Source organism: Chanos chanos, chromosome 12 (genome assembly GCF_902362185.1).
Source record: "Chanos chanos chromosome 12, fChaCha1.1, whole genome shotgun sequence".
Classification (NCBI taxonomy): Eukaryota; Metazoa; Chordata; class Actinopteri; order Gonorynchiformes; family Chanidae; genus Chanos; species Chanos chanos.
The window spans coordinates 14,026,951-14,043,942 of record NC_044506.1 but is presented as its reverse complement, the minus strand read 5'-3'; the positions used below and the strand labels follow the sequence as shown (position 1 = coordinate 14,043,942).

At 41.3% G+C, this 16,992-nt stretch overlaps 3 protein-coding genes across 3 annotated transcripts in view; 2 read left to right on the top strand and 1 right to left on the bottom strand.

The window, feature by feature from the left end:
- Positions 1–475: 475 nt before the first annotated feature.
- Positions 476–3,708, bottom strand: cdca7b (cell division cycle associated 7b). Its single transcript, XM_030788509.1, has 8 exons — positions 3,616–3,708; positions 3,222–3,353; positions 2,733–3,113; positions 2,577–2,639; positions 1,918–2,100; positions 1,127–1,273; positions 775–924; positions 476–616 (listed from the first exon to the last, which is right to left on the bottom strand). Exons 1-8 carry the CDS (start codon positions 3,706–3,708, stop codon positions 476–478), a joined length of 1,290 nt encoding a protein of 429 aa, XP_030644369.1.
- A 2,746-nt stretch (positions 3,709–6,454) lies between these two features.
- On the top strand, positions 6,455–9,180 carry LOC115825626 (uncharacterized). The gene is made up of 4 exons (XM_030789410.1): positions 6,455–6,541; positions 7,294–7,366; positions 7,539–7,745; positions 7,982–9,180. Exons 1-4 carry the CDS (start codon positions 6,494–6,496, stop codon positions 8,350–8,352), a joined length of 699 nt encoding a protein of 232 aa, XP_030645270.1. The 5' UTR covers positions 6,455–6,493; the 3' UTR covers positions 8,353–9,180.
- Positions 9,181–10,278: 1,098 nt separating this feature from the next.
- hycc1 (hyccin PI4KA lipid kinase complex subunit 1) overlaps positions 10,279–16,992 on the top strand; it is an 18,675-nt gene continuing 11,961 nt past the window's right edge. Inside the window, exon 1 of the mRNA XM_030789141.1 lies at positions 10,279–10,348. The gene's annotated coding sequence lies outside the window, so the exon portion shown is untranslated. The remainder of the gene's footprint in view (positions 10,349–16,992) is intronic.

The following is a 16,992-nucleotide window of genomic DNA, read 5'->3' as shown; positions in this document are numbered from 1 at the left end:
TGGAGCAGTTTAACAAGGCTTTTCCTCATGTGCCTTCTGAATCTCTTCAGGTCTCAAATGGAACCTGGTTTTCTGTGTATGGCTGTCACACCTGCTCTTATGACAGTTCATTCTGGAGACTGTGGATAAAAAGGGAAAACAAGACAACAGTTTATTTCATATGTCTGTAACCACAGCGAAGCCACGGTTTTCGGTTTGACAGAAAAAAAAATGAGGTAGGGGTGGTGGTGGGGTAGCGGGAGGGGGTCAGGGATGCCGACTTATTTTAATGTAAATCTGACTAACTTTATGTTACCTGGGTAAGCTAATCGATAAAGATCTATGAGCACGCTTAAGATCAGTAAAGGTCATAACAGCTTCTATGCTGTTTCCCTTGACGACAGATCACAGTCCTTCGAGCGCAGTCTCTTTTTGTAAGATTGTACACTAACATCTATATTAACATGTAAATGTCACATCAGGAGTAAAAGCCGGCTTACTTCTCCAGGTAGTCCCTGACGCTGCTGTGGCCAAAGTACTTGGCCATTCGGGTGAGGGCTCCGGTGGCACAGCGCCCGTCTCGTTTCCTGCACAGGCTACAGTTGCACACCCCCCGACAGATCGGGCACTCCCATGTCTCAAACAAAAAACACCACGCCGTTACTAAACCCACTTCAGTAAAATGACATCTGCTTTTCATGTTTTGTTTTAACAACATCGAGATATTCCAGTAAAAAAATCTATATGAGATTTACATGCGTATAAAGTCACGTGTACACACACACACACACTCACAGGATCTAATAGCACTGTTCTGACATCTTCTCCATAGCGGTTGCGCAGACAGGGTCCACAGAACTGACCCTTGACCCCTGGACATAGGGGATTCCTGCACTCTGTCTTCGTATCCAGAGTCTTCTGTCTGCACTGGTGACAAGTGCTTCCCTGGAAGGTTTCAGTTACACTTAGACTGGCTCAGTGACAGAGGTGACAATGTGTTGTGCAAAGAATACAATTTAGAAACGTTCGGTATACTAACACAGATTAAATTCAGCTATTTTTACAGAATACATGAGAAACGATTAAATCATATCAGTGGTGACAGATTTTAAAAAGGTATTATGTGACATTAAAACCAAACCCTTACATTGTCTTTATCATGGATTTTGTCTTTGGCGCGGTCAGCCACGTTTTCAAGTTCCTCTTCCGTAATATCATCTGGCATCCGCACGACGCGATGTTTCCGAGAACGTTTCGCCTGGTTTCGCCTGTCTTCGCGACTTTCCTCATCCACCTTTGTTTTGTTTTCATTGAGGTGAAAGTTCAGACTTCTATTTATTTACAATGTTGGATAAGCAAAATCTATGACAATCATTTAAGAGCTGAGACTTTTAACCACCACTTTTCCGTTTTCATGCTGTGTTCAGAGTTTAAAAAAAAAAAAAAAAGAGAGAGAGTCTCTGGCATATAGATGTAAACCGGGTATGGACCTGGTTTAACACCTGAAATGGTCTCACAACAATATCACAGAATTAACTCTATGACTTCATTTATTTACATGAGGATTTAATGCTATTGAGAAAAAAAAGGATGGGGCAGGTTGAAGGTAAGCTACACCTATCTGAGTCTCTCTAAGGTCTTTTGACACTTAGTAGCTCAGAGTGGTCTTTGTACTGAGCTCGCCAAACTGTTTTCAGTAACATTTTAGGAGAAACAGTTATGTGAAAATAATGAGATATATCTGCTGGTTTGTAATAGTTTGATAGAAATGACTGAACTGGATCGCACAGAGGGCGTCCTCACAGGGGAGATATGCAACATGTTTATGGGTATTTCTCACATAGGCCTACAGCAGTTCATTTAGGCATCCCGACATCATTCATGAAATCTAACGGTACAACCATAAATATGTAGCGTGTGCTTTCATCATGAGTTTACCTCAATCAGTCGTTTGATGTTTACTGCTTTGAAGTCAGTAAGCTTCTTCACCCCCTTAGGGGAAGACTCTTCCTTCTCCTCCAGCCCAAAGTGCTCAGGGGGCCGCGCTTTGCGGGTGGGGTTACGCCTCTCGCTCTGCACGTCAGAAACCCGCTTCTTTGGGGAGGGCTTCTTTGTCCTCTTCTATTAAAAAGAAAAACATCTCTCAAACAACCGTCGGAGGAGAGCAACATGAATGCTGTACTAAAGATATCGGAGAGGGGGGGTTCAGGGGGCGGGGGCAGGGGAGGGAGGGGGGGAGGGGGGGGGGTCAAAGATATTTTGGGGGATGTTTCCCAAACAGCCTAAGACATGCATTGAAGGGAAGTGTGTTTAAGATATCATTCCCACATAATCCCTGGTGAGTCTGTATCTCCAGCTTTAGCTCCCCAGAGATAAGCTCATTTACGGGCATTATTATTCTCTTCAGTTCAATAGCAACGCAATGGTAAACGTCAGTGGCGTTCAATTAGATCAGCCTATTAGAAATGTTGAGTCATGATCATAGGTACCTTCGGCCAGTGGTTTGCTCTATGGTAAGTTATTGCAAAGGCTAAAGTTTGAGGCTTTTAAATATGCTGCACTGAAATAAAATTTTAAAAAAAGGAAAGAAAACTCACTGCTGGTGTTGCCATCTGGCTCAGTTCAGGCAATGAACTCAGGTCAGCAAATAACTTTGCAAGCTGAAAATAACACAAAATGACACAAACGGTATTTAAAAGAGCAGTGTATGATACCAGATATGCGTTTAGGTGCTTAAAAATAAAGCTCTTTACCATAGCTTTGTTCTCCTGAATATTTCTCTCTCTTTTGTTCAATATTTGTGACGCCTCAGTGGGGTCGTGATCTTCCTGAGGGGTTTCTTTACTTTTTGCATGAGATTTATCTTCGATTCTTCCATTTTGGCATAGCAGAACCTCATCTTCCTGGTCCCTTCTCCTTTTCTTACTTTTTTCTTTCAGCTTCGCGTTGACAGGTGAACTCCTGGACAGAGGTACCTTAGTCTCTGTCTTAACCACACCGCTCTTGTGGGTGGAGTTTCTCTTGCCAGGGAACCTGAATGCCACACACAGCCCAGAGCTTCGTCTCTTCGGTTGAGCTTCTTCCTCTGAATAAAATCCATTGTCTTCCTCACTGCTCTGCTCTGACTCCATTGACTGACAGTGAGGTGAAAATGAAATGAGAAATTAATGAGAAAAGATAACACAAGGATCTACAGCTGACAATGAGTTTAATACTATAATACTTGGCATTTAATACTATACCGTAGATCTTCTCCAGCCTTTGCGTTGTACACCGTCCTCTTTGCTGAAGCCCTCAAACTCTTCCTCGCTATCTGTCTCCGTGAAAATCTGTGCCAGCTCGTCAGTTATAAATTTAGACCTAAAACAAAGGTCCTAGGGAGACAAAAAATATTAGCTGCACCATTAGCATTTCAATATCACCATTTAAACAACAACACTCTCTGAATTTCCATGAACACACAATTTACGACTCAAATTGTACATTGTAAGCGGCTTCATATAGGTCATTTAGGCCAGGGGAAAAATCTATTAGCTGATATACCAACAGAATTTCTTTGGCAACTGGTCCAGTCTATTACTAGTCCAATGACTAAACACACAAAGGGCTCTGGATTTTTCATAAAGATGCACTCACTGTCTTCCAAGAGTCCACACTGTGGAGATGACTGGATGTTGTTATGAAGCCCAGGAAATCTTCGTCCTCACTGGGACTTTCAAATATCTCCATTATCGATCTCTACAAATGACAATAATCAGTCGTGTTAAATAACCGGCAATGTATTAAGTATGAAGCTCATACTGATGATAAGTCTAGAAGCGCCAATCCTTCATTTTATTTTGATAATGTATTATAATGGGTCGTCACTTTGTTGCATATACGTGAGTAATTCCAGACAGAACTTTACTCATTCAAACCATCTCGATTCATTATCACTGGACTAAATTACATGATAAGTTCATTGTTGTTACCGTAAAGTTACTTTGAAGGTGATGCCTGGTGTGTCCTAAAGTCCTGACTGAATTACTCTGAAATAAATCCCATTAAATACCGAGAATAACGAAATTCTCTACGAAATAAGCTAACATCACTTACCTTAGTAGAAAGAGGCATTTTATAACAATAACAATGGGCCCTGAAATTGTTACACTCAGAGAAAGCTCAGTCACCTGAAACACGCTAGCGTTTTAAAAAACAACACGTAAAGATGCACTCAGGCTGAAAAAACAGGGGTGCACAGTGTTCTAAGACACTATAATGACAGCTATATTACCGCACAATAACTGCGATATACTTAACTACTAAAACTGTGTGATTAGATGATATACACATTCAAAAACGTTGTTACTGTAATTGAGTCTCTATTTGAAATTACAAACAAATCTCCATTGATTTACAAATATCACCCCTCTCATTTAGCTAAATTCGAAATGGAATAGTCCAAAAAAGTTTCGCGGGAATTTTTTTTTTCAAGCTCTTCCGTCCTCCACATGTGAATATACCTCAGAAGGCTGTAGTAGCGTGTCAGCTGGAAATGAATTCATTTGTTTTTTTGCCGCTGGTTATTATTGGGTTGCTGGTTGAAGAAGTGCTAGTTAATTACTAGGGGAAGCTATAGTGAAAGTTGAATAGTGTTGTTTCCAAGCTGGATTCAGCGAGGTTCAAGAACATTAAGGGCTTAGTTACTAGGCAGGACGTCTGGGCCCATTTGTTAGAATTTGGCAAAAACTCATCAACTGATTAATAATGGCATATAACTAACTTTTTTGGTGATGTGTGTTTAACAAGATACGTGACGTAACATAACAGAAAAAGTTTTCTCCAAGACACTGATTATTCCAAACCTTAATACCTCAGTTGGGTTCATTGACTAATTGACGTCAAGCCAACGGTGCCAGCCCCCTCACTGAAATTACTGTAGTAAACGAGTTTGTTGCCTTCAAGTTAGTCTTCGTCGTTTTGCAATTTCATCCTGTTTTCAGCCTTGTGATATCATTACACCTATTCCAGTTCGTATGAGAGCTGCCGTGGAGTGAATATTGCCTGGATATAGCAGAGAGTTGAATTGAATCACCGGACTGATATCTTAAAGGCTATCGAAACCGACATAGGGGTTTGCGGACAGTGTTAGCTCATGAGCCCATTGTTAAACGTTAGTTTGAGTATTTTCTTAATACAAGAATATTGGGCCACCCGTAGCGCAGCGACAGGATTGCAAGCCAATCGACAGTTTATTGTGAGCACCATTGTTTGACGCATGATTGCTTCAGCTTGATGAACATCCCTCGCCCACAAATAATGGTTGTCTTCCCGCGGTTCTTTTTCATTTTCTGCTCAATTGGCACCTACTAGACCGCTTTTCCCGTTTGTCAGCACAAACACCTGCAGCCGGAGACAGTGTGCTCATCCTCTACAGGAAAACGGCGCCCTCTTCATCCGTCAATACTTCTTTATTCCTTACACGCTCACAACCTTCATTAACGCGTTGGGCTAACGAGTCCCTCGATGACAGCGAAATGATACGGTGCACCGAGCTATCTGCGCGGGAGGAGAGGAAATCACAGAGCCCGCAGCCGTCCATCCCTCGCTCGCCGCCCGCGCAGCGCACTAGACTCACAGCAGGTAGCTCTGTCACAGAACACCACATAAAACGAAAATTACAAACAGCTGTTTAAGCTTTGTTTAGCTTGCCTTCTTTTACATTCTCATTGCCTAGTTTGTCTGTGCGGGTTAAATTTGTTTAGCAAAAACAACTGTTCACAAACTGACAGCAATATGGTAGTTACACTGTCTCCAGACATCAGATAGATGCAATTCATGACGCTTGACGACTCATAGAGATTTCTTGTTATATTTGACTTTTTAAACAGAACAAGTTTTTTTTTTCCCCTTTTTTCATGCATGCCAGATCTATGCAAGAAACTTTCTCAATTCGATGCACAGTAAAGGCACTGAACTCCCCAGAATGACACCTGCCTTCCATTGCGAAATAACCAAAATGCCTGAGGTATATAAATCTTTTGAACAATCAGCATTAACTCATTTTAGACGTTTCAGTTTAATGCCGCAGTGCAATGCCAAAACCATTCTTCTTCCTCTTCTTTATTTTCTTCTTCTTATGGGGCTTCACCAAGACGTCTCGTATCATCCTGACATTAACTTTGATGCAATGCTGCTCCCTACAGTTCATCTACAGTTAGGTGTAGCCTAAATGAACAACTTTAGACTCGCTCTCTTTTAGAGCAAGCAACATACTTTCCCGTTTATAAACTTTTGGATTGTTAACCACAAGAACACACTAGAACTCTATCTACGGCATTCGTTGTGGATAATTACTGAACAGTTTTAAAAAATATTGATCTTTGTCTCCACAAGGACCAGTTGCGCTTGGGTTTTCGGGGGCAGCACAAAGTTTCGGCGCAGGTGTCTACCTCCATTTGTCAGCACTTTGCCTCATTTCCAGGTCTCATGACTCTGACGACACAGGCAGTGAATCTCAGTTATACAGTTAACGATGGAATGGTGTTGCTGTTGTTTTAGCTGGGGTTCAGAGGCAAATGAGGTATGTTTGCGTGACAAAATGTGTAGCATTAAATCGATGATTTACTGAAATAATAGGAAGTTCGGGGAGAAAGTATTCGATCAAGTGACAGGACCTGCTAACGCTGTTTACTGGTGTTTAGACAACGCATTAACAATCCATTAAAGAAACTGAAAGCGACAAACGTGGGGCTGATTAAAACTCCAGTTGTTTCGGTGATTAAAATAGTCTACATGCCCTTGCATGTACGCATAAATGCACAAAACGTTATGATTTTTGGTCAGTAATCTCGACCTCAACTTCACTTGTGCGTTCCACTCTAATTAGTGGACTTGTATAGAAATTGGGTCAGGAATGGGGATTTGAGAGCAAAGAGAACAAGAGATTGAGCTTCATGTAATGTGTGTCGCTGATTCAGTGTTGAGCAATGATTTAGTTCATGCCGTAGGTTTTCATGTTTCAAGAGTAAACACTTGGTGTGTAATATCAACAAAACAGTTAATCACATCATGAAAGGTAGAGGTTATTTGATAAATTTCTAAATTAACAAGCAGTGGCAGGTCATGTTTATCTTTTAAAGGGTGTAATCTCTTATCAGTATTGTTGCTATTCTGCCCTCATTTTAATAGATGTGGATATTACAGACACTGCTCACTGACAAGCTGCCAAAGCCAAACTTGGAGACATTTGACTGTATTGCCAGGAAGGCATGTTTGGCAGGTTTCAAAATGATCACTGTTTCAGTGTCATAATACTGACATCATCTTTCTCAGAGGCAGCCTCTTTTGGGGTCAAATCCACAGCATGCACCAGCTTCTGCAAGACAGTTCCACTCACCATCTAATGGTCAGTTCAGGCGAATGTAACAAACAGCTGTTGTTTCCAGCCCATGTGATCTTCTCTTTGCAGTCATATTCTTTCTTATCCTCTGAATCTACCCACTAGATATTTATAATCTGAGAGTATATTCTGCTTGAACAGTTTATTACAAATATTTTTGAACTCTACCCTGTCTCAGACAATGCTCAGAGAAGTGGCGGATTTACCGCTCGACATGTTGGGGTTCCAGAACTTGATCAACGTTTTGCAGACGTCGCTGAGACGTTCAATCAGCAGCATAAAAACTACGAGGCAATGGTGGAAAGCTTGAATAAACTTAGCTACCGCTATCGCTGTTCTTCAGGCAGTCTGTCTGAATGTATAAGGAATATCAAGGAAGATCATGGTGAGTCAAGGAGAGAGCTCTGTAATGAATCACAGTCTCCAGATGGCAGTATCAGATTGTGTAGTGCACATGCAGCTGAGATTTCATTTCTCGGATGAGATACATTTTTTTTGGAGGAAAACTCAAGAAGTTATTGTACTTGTAATTAATATCTCTTGTAATTAATCATGCATGCTGGATTATTTTGGGCACATGAAGTAGCGCTCTATGTTCCCTCTCCTTTTCTTCCTCTGTAGATAAATACCACATTAAGCTACAGATGAAAGGTTATGACTTCTCATTGGCTGTGGAGCCAGCAGATGATGTACCTGTCAAGCTTCAGCGGACACAAGAGGATGTTAGGAGTCTGTCCCAGTCGGCTAAAATTGTTGTGTCAAAGGGAACCACGCTCCAGGAGCTGATTAACTGGCTTTTGAAGGCTGAGCAGAATCTGATCCAGCAAGTGAGAGAGGCTGCTCCAAATCACCAGGAGGAGACACGGCTGGGGGACAACTTGAGAGAGAACCTCAGGGAAACCCGCAGGGTCAAAGAGCTGTCGCCATGCTACAGGGAGGAAGCTGGGAAACTGCTTAATGAAGCAGCCCTGCTATCTGGAGTCAGCCCTTGAGTCCATTAGGGAAGAGGACAACATTTACACGTGTTTGGAAACTTAATGAGAGATGCAAACTAGATATGCAGAGTTAATACTGTAGAATGATCATTTTTGTTCTTAATCTAAAGTGGTATGGAGGCATGATAATGTGTAATATTTTCTTGATGTTCCTTTTTCATTTTTATTATCATTATGCAGCTGGCACAGAGAAAAAAAATCTGTTTTGTTTAACAAAATCCAGATTTGTAGAAAAATTACAAATGACTTTTTTTTTTTTTATTTCCAAGAATAGAACTAGAAAAGCATAAAGTATCAGGCAAGACTGATATAAAAGTAGCTCAGAGTTGTAGAAACATAAAAAGCAGAGCTGAGGCACTAGACCTCTGGATGATTTATAGTCTTCTGTGTTTTTAAGCCTTTTTTGGAAGTGACTCTCAACTCAGTCTAGACTGTAGTATGTTAGTCTTTTGCTGGCTGTAGGTATGTAGGTATCTCTTTTAAATCAATACTTGGAAAAATGTAATTATTCCATAAGGTCATAGCATGTTCATCTCATGCGTAGTGAATATTACTTTATTACTGTTATATACGTACCTAGAACAACTGAAAATGCATGTTATTTATTATATATGAAGATAGTTTTCTATTATGTGTATTGAGAATGTGAAAGGCATCGATGGACCAAGTAAGAATCTATAATGTGGCTCTAGTTTACTGTTTTATGGAAAATAACACTAAACCAGTTGTAAAGTAGTACAGTGCATTGCCAGTTACGTAACAATATACTGTGGTTGGATACTGCGCTGCAAACTTTGGCAATGGACATTTTTTGTGCTTTGAGATTTATTCACTTCATAAACAGAATATGGTAAATGTAAAACATTAATTCATTCACAGAAATAGTAAATATGAGTCTTGCACATTACTGGTATTGTTGATTTTCATAATATAAATGGATACAACTTTAGAACTGAGAAAAATTTACATCATACAAATGAACAGTTTTGAGCATGTTATACTGACATTTCCACAATTTGTTACAATCCACAAAACCTTTTGATAACCGGATAAAGTACATTTCTACATGTGTTCTCAAGGGCCCAACAGCATATCATCTTATGATTTTGATCAGTATTATAATGATTTTTTATTCTGAGCTGTTTTCATATCCAAACATTTTCATAAGTGTCAGTGATAAGGTACAATTATCTTTGTAACACTGAATTTAAAAACTAATTCAGTTTATAGGAACATGGTCGCAGGACAAATTGAACAATTGATATGGCTTTTTTAGGCCAATAATTTGTGTTGTCCAGTGTTGGGAAAACAGACTCAAGTGCAGATGAGTTCCAGAAATTTGGAAGTTATGTTTCCTCAAGATGCTTAGCATGAATTGTAAGACACCACAAGGAATTTTATTTTATGGTTTTAGTCTGCTTTTCCCCACAAAATGTCCCAACCTCATGTTAGATACTTGAGGCGAGATACTTGATACTTGAGCCTTGTATGCCTCACTGCTTATGCTTAACAGTTTTAATTCAATCCTGATGCTTTTGTGAAACCGAGTCTGTACAGCCAAACGATTGTTTGCTTTTCTGGTCCGAAATCTGCAGTTTCCAGCGATGCACTGAAAAACAATGTAATTACATTTCTAATGTTCCGGATACTATAAACTGTTCAACTGCTCAGCACTATACTGAAAAAAAGTCTCGGATAGCCTTATCTACAACAACCTACCCCACTCATGGAAATCATTATTCCCGCCCTGACTTGCAACTGATTGGCTGCTATTTGTAGATGTGCGCAGCAGGGTTTATATGGTTTACTGCTATTGGTCCATTGTTTTGACAATCTGCGATCATACTGTAGTCCAAGCTAGTTTGAATTGTGAAAGTAATGAAGATGGAGGACTTGATGGTGTTGAATAATTTATTAAATTTACGGAGTAATTGATAACTGCCTCCGGTCGAAGCGAAAGTAAACGTGGAGAATACAGCAGAATAGCATGACAGTGAGTATTTTCAAACTAAACAGTAGTTGCTTTTCTCGCCAATAGCGTGCATTTGTTTCGACCACTCAAGCTAGCCTGCTAGCGTGACGAAAGCCACTTATCTAGCTAACCTTTATAGCTAGCAAGCTTGGCACCTTCAATTAACGTTAGCTTGGAATGTGTGAAATATTGGGGGCTTAACGCGCTGTTTTGTAGTTTTTACGGTGCACATTTTGCAGGCAGGGGTATGGCAGAAAATCCACTCACTCTTTTCCTTATTCGAGCACAGCCTTGCAATTCTCAACTCTAAATTCACAGGCAGACGAAGCTATCAAAAGTGAACCAGCCAGCTTGCCAATGTAGAGAACAGGTTTAACAACGTGTATTGGTTTCCATTAGATTAATTGTGTCTTGCCTTTGGCTGGGTGTTACAATCTTACAAATGCAAATTAACCATACTGTACTCTGTACGTATGGTAAACGCTGAAGTGTCAATTAGTAAATTTAGGCTAATGTGTGCGCATTTTCCTGTGTGTAAAAATATCGGTCATTCCACTCACTCTTTTCTATTTCTTGATGATAACAGCAGATAGTGGTTTTCAATTGTGACTCGTGTCTTTGTTACTTGACTTCACACTTTGTTGACCCAGTCATAATAGGCTGTCTCCCTGTGTAATTTCAAGTAGTTCTGTTGACCAGTGCAGTGAAATCGTCACCTGAGTCGATTAAGATGTTTGTACTTACGGCGGTACATCTTCGTTTGATAATGCATTATCTCATAAAAGATGTATCGCTGGTTACATTTATATATGTTTCACACAGAGGTCCGTTACCCACTTGTCACTCCTGTGTGTGTGTGTGTATTCCTGTGGGAAACTTCTGCGGTTGTTTTTAATTTTCCATGCAGTATACCCTTTGATGGGACTGCTGACTCCCACCCTCAACCATTTCACTTTGGATTTTTCTGAGCCAGAGGAAACATTCACCTAACACCACAGCTGTCTAATGTATGTCTAATGTGCAAATTCAGCTGTGGTGTTAGGTGAATGTTTCAGTATATGTCTAAGTATATATATACACACACATATATATATGAAAAATTGCCTGATTCATTAGACAGTAAATGGGTGTGGTATTCTGTAATGCTGTGAGCTTTGTTTTCCTGATTAGATAAGACAGCAGTAAAAGTGGCCACGTTTTCAAAAACAATTTGTCTATAGACTTTTGATTTGCAGAACCTTCTGGCCTTGTGCTTGTAGCACTTCTCTAAATGTAACTGTATGACTCTGTTGTTTTATAAAAGCTGCCATTCTGTGAGAAGACGACACTTATTCTAGTATGAGCTCTTGTTATAAATTAGAATCTATCATATAGTCTAATTTGTGCTGACAGCAGCTGGAGGCTCCTTAGGGTTCAGTGTTCTCTAGCACATTAGAGGGAGCTGTCATCTGAAATAAGAGTTTCAACTCCACACGGAGAACCTAATGAGAGTGTAGACCTCCCTGAGTGCATTGCTAGAGAATAATCATTTAACATATATGAAAAGTGCAGCTACTATATGATACCAACAGATTTTTTGCTAGAAAGAGAAATTGAGATTACTGTAAGAGGATTCCAGAGGCCTGGTCCATCCTCTTTATTATGATATCTTTGCCTCGTTGGAATGAACTGTCAGCTTTAATCCATGCTGAAGGATGGATTGCATTAGTGGAGGGTGTTTAACTTTTTTGTATAAATTCTCAGTAATATTGTGACTGAATGTTGGCTTTAATGAAACTGTGGGTCCGTGTGCTTAGCTGTTGTTAGGGTACCTTCATCATTTCCCTGTTTCTATTATAAAAGCAGTTTGTATAACGAATCTCCTCACGGTTGTCTTACCGCATTACTATGAAAGAAAAGATGTTCCTCAGTCATAGTAACATTACTTACAGATAATTGGTTCCCCAGTGTGTTGCGTAATTTCTGCATATTCTGTGTGGAGTCCAGCAGCCTCATTGAAGAGTTATGTAAAAGTGTATTTTCTGTGCTGCCCAACTGTCCCACAGGCCGCTGTGTTTATGCGTGTACGTGTGTGTGTGTGTGTGTGTGTATAGTCCTGTGTGTTTGTGTATTGTGTAGTATTTATGATCTTTGTCGGAGGCCTTGATTACGGGGTTTGAAGAAACCACACCATGAACAAACTGGAGAACAACAGTGTGACAGTAACAAAGGACTCTCATTCTCCTCTGCCCCTTTTAGCGCAGGGCCGTATTACTCATTATGGAGTGGTACCGATATTACAGCTCCTTTTGAATACCAATAAGCTCATCCTGGAAGCTCAGGTCATCCTAATACACCATACAGGCTGCTCATTCTGCTCCACTGGCAAATTATTTTATCATTTTCCCTCGAAAATGTGGCTGAACAAATCAAATCAAACATTTCTAGAATCTGAGCCCTAGATATGTTTTGGAGACACTCATTTGTGATATGGGCCTCTGAATATTGTGTAATGATTCCCATTTTTCTGCCCATTCAATTTGTGGCAGTGGGTTTTCTGTGCACCTCGAGGGCCTGGAGGTTCAGTGATGGGTGATGGCTGTCAGTGAAAGGTGTAAGCAGCGAAAGTGGGCAGCTGGAGGCTTGGAACGAAGGCTGCGCTGTGTGGGTTGTAAGCTGTCTCGCTAGGGTGATGTACCATTTCCCTCCCTGTCAGGTGCATTTCATGGTTCATCTGTTTCCTTTTTTTTTTCCCCCTCCTTCCTTTCTTCTCAGCACTATACAGTAATGGCCTCAGAATGTCTTTTTTCTTTTGTCCTTTTTACCCTAAAAGGCACCAGAACCACGTCATCTGTGAATACATAACCATGTAGATACACAGGATGGATTAACGCGTAAATATGTCAAAAAAAGATTGTCCATACACCATTCACATTATAGCACTTAAATCTAAGAATGCTGTGTAAGGATTTTTTTGTGTATGTGTGTGTAGGAGAGTGGGTGTGGGTTGCTTTTAAGTGTCTCTTTTATTTTGCTCCCACTCAGATTTGACCTGTCAGTCTGAGATGAAGTAGTGCCTCTGGGTTTGTTTCAGTTTATTTTAGGCTGAAGCAGCAGTGAGGGACCATGCTGGATCATATGGCAGTGCATGAAGGGATGTTTCAGTTTATGTTATTTTTATTTTTAGCAGGAATCCCTGTGTATGATTACCTTTAGCTGTAAATAGAAGTGTGAAAGCATGGCAGTTGTCAAGGTGTGTTTGTGATGATGTGTGTTGTGCTCTTTCACTGTCATGCATCTGGCAGCACAGGAAAAAGCAGCCAGGGTAGCTCTCTCTCTCTCTCTCTCTCTCTCTCTCTCTCTCTCTCCCTCTCTCTCTCTCTCCCTCTCTCTCTCTCTCCCTCTCTCTCTCTGTCTGTCCTTCTACTCCTCCCTTCCCTACCATCCTCTCTCAGAAAGAGAGAGACACATCAGAGCTGTGAGTGCCTCTGGTACTTCCTGACTTTCTGGCCGGACTGACGACTGACTGTTTGCCAGCACAGCTCAGACTCTTTCTCATGTGGGTGGGACTGCAAGTGTGTGCAACAGGAAATGAGGAAACATTTTGACTTGAGGATGGTTTGTCTGTGAGTGTGTTGAGGTTTTTTCACAAGCCTCAGACAGCCTAATTCTTCTCGCTCTTATCTGGATTCTCACTAATAACCAGTAAGTACCCCCTGAATTTGGGCTGATTTTAGCTTAAAGCGTAATTACTATTAGGAATGTTGAAATGTTGAAGAATGTGAGGTTAGAGTTTCTGGCTGTCAGTGGTTCTACCCTCTGCTGGAGCGACTGAGCAAGTCAGATCATGTATATTGGCCTGGATGTCACCTTTCTGTTAAGAAGAGTCGCAATGTTTGTTTGCTCCCTCTGTTTAGAGTTTTTTGGATGTTGCTGAAACGCCGGCTTTTCATTTTCTTGAACAGTCAAGAGAGACTTAAGAAATTCTTTCCTCTTTTTTTTTTTTTCCCGACTGCCTTGTTTACCATCAGTCATATTGACCAAAGTGCGACTCATTCATTGGACACACCAAACAAGTTAAGTAGCTTTTTGCATGCGTTAGAGATTACGGAGGAATTAGATTGGGGCATAGGTTGGAATTTGTTCCGAATATCAGTGAAATCATTGATATGAGCCCCAAGCACTCGTGCTTTTGAGCTTAACGCGGCCAGGGGTCTTTTGGCTGAGAAGACCTGTTTCCTGATCATGCAAAAACAGGTTTGGTGAAGTGTTGGGTAAAATCCAGCCCACGCACTTCCAGATGTCGTGCTCTTGTTTGGCTTGTGCGGTCCACACCCCCTTCTGACACATCGAGTAATCTGTCACACCACAAGACTGCCCTGAACAGCAGCAAGTGTTTGTGGAAGCCAGAATGAGAGGTAAGGCATGGGCGATAAGATTGTGTTTGTGTGTGTTGAGTTGATATATCAAGTCAAGTGGAAACGTAATCATATCGCTGTTTGCAGTCAGAGTTCCTCTGGTCTGTGGTACTGCAGGGATTGTTCTCTATCTAAGCACGCCATTGAACTTGCTTCCTTGTGAAGGTCTCAGAGTCCAGCGCTGTATGTCGTATTCATTTCTGTGAGGTGTGTTTTGCTGATGTTATAAGTAGCGTTCTCACATCCGTCATATATTTCGTCTTTTGGTTTGTGGTTTTGGTGTCTGCGACTCACTGAGGTCATGAGCAGATAGGGCTAGACAGGAGTAGTCATCCCAACAAATTAGTCGGGTATAGTGTTTTTTTTTTTTTATTGTTTTCTTAGACAGAATGGCTATTAAGACAGTGAAGCAAATAGTGCTATTTGTTATTGAATCTTACTTTGGAGCTCAGTTCCACGTTCATTCAAACCAGGTTCTTCTTCCTTTTTGCAATTTGCTTTGTGATGTAGAATACTGAGGCAACGTTGCATATGATTTTCAAAGAATTTTCATGTTTTTCCTTTTTTGTGCGTGTTTAATGAGCCTACAATCCAGGAGACAGTTGGGGAAAACGCAGGGATTTAAATTGGGAACGTGTTGTTGCCTGCGTAACCGTGACACACAGATGGTCCCATTGCTGCCTGTGACAGGGGGTTAGGGCTGGGAGAAGGGCTAACAGTGGTGCTTTAATGAGGTCCCTGCCAGTATATTGACTCTATAGCTCATTACTGTCTCATCTATCCTCATTACACACTGCCTCCCCGGCTCTTAGCCCGTAAAGACAAATGGCAGGACTCAGCAGGCTGCCGGGTGACACAGGCAGGCGAGGGAAGCACCTTGACCTTCTCAGCACACACACACACACACACACACACACTGTCTGAGGCCTTTTTGATGAATCACTCCTCACCCAAGACACTGACTGACCTCGTGTCTTTCGTCTCCTCAGATCAAAAGAGCAGTTTTCTTTGTATTTCTTTTGTGTCACATCCTTTTTGTGTTTCGAGGGGCCAAGGCTATGTCGTCATTTGATTCTTTGAGAATGCCAGTGGCAAACGCTGACTTTAAGGAGAATTTTTCAGAGTTGCCTGACTTGTGAGGGTTACAGCATCTGAAGTAGCGGGTGAGATTGACTAGAACAAGTCGGAGGTCATTAGCTGCGCGCTGATTTAAAACACTCAGTCTCCCCTGGATAGCCCATTTGTCCTGAGAAGCCACATGTAATTAGCTCCACTTAAGTGTATGCTCCTCCATCAGAGTGTGACTTCAGCTCTGAACTATAAAACCCCTTTGATGGAAGCTCTGCATTGGCACTGATGGACCATTATGACATGAGTGCCGAGCTACACGGCTTTTTTTTTTTTCTCTTTCTCTTTCTCTCTCTTTCCAAAGGGTCTCTATTTTCAGACATACACGGGCGTGTTTCCTTGGATCTCGACAAACGCATGAGTCACTGAATTCCTTCCATGAAACACACTGAAAATATGTCCATTTTAGTGCATCGCTTGTTTCGTTGGGCATTAGGTTTTTCTGTAGTCAGATCAGCGTGGCCTGCTATTTTAGGATGGGTAGAAGCTACGTAAAAGGAGAAGGTGGCGGTGGGAGGGATTACGTCGGATGTACCGCAGCTGTGTTAATTGTGCTGCTGTGTGGATTGGAACAGTATTACTTTTGACATTTTCATGAAATTCACATTGACTAAAAATGTGGCCTTGTGGGAGGTCTGAGGCTGACATTGAAAGTTCTTCACTCACTCATGCAAAATGGTGTGAGGGGACAATGCAAGGAGAAATTCCAAGTGTTTGCATGAGGCTGAGCTATCGTCTGATTTAAAACTTCAACTGCAGTGATATGAAGGAGAATGCAGGCTTATCAGTGCCCTCTAGCACCTGACACAAAGAGCTTCAACCAAACGTCAAGGACAATTTAATAAGGTCGGTTCATATCAGTGTTGTTGCTTCTGTTAAGCAGTGTGACAAACATTAAGGCTAAGGCAAATGCTAGTTATGCTTCGACTAAATGTAAGCAGCGGTTCTAATAATAGCAGCGTGTAGTTTTTGGTCCAGCGGCTTGCCCGCCCGTTTCAGAGCGTGCGTTTGGGGTGGGGGGCGGGGTGGGGGTTGACAGTCATGCCTTTGAGCATGCCCAGTGGGTCGTCTCATCAGTGGGTGTGTTGATGAGTAACATTCGAACGGTTGTGCAGCCTATTTCCGGTCGGGGTGATTTTC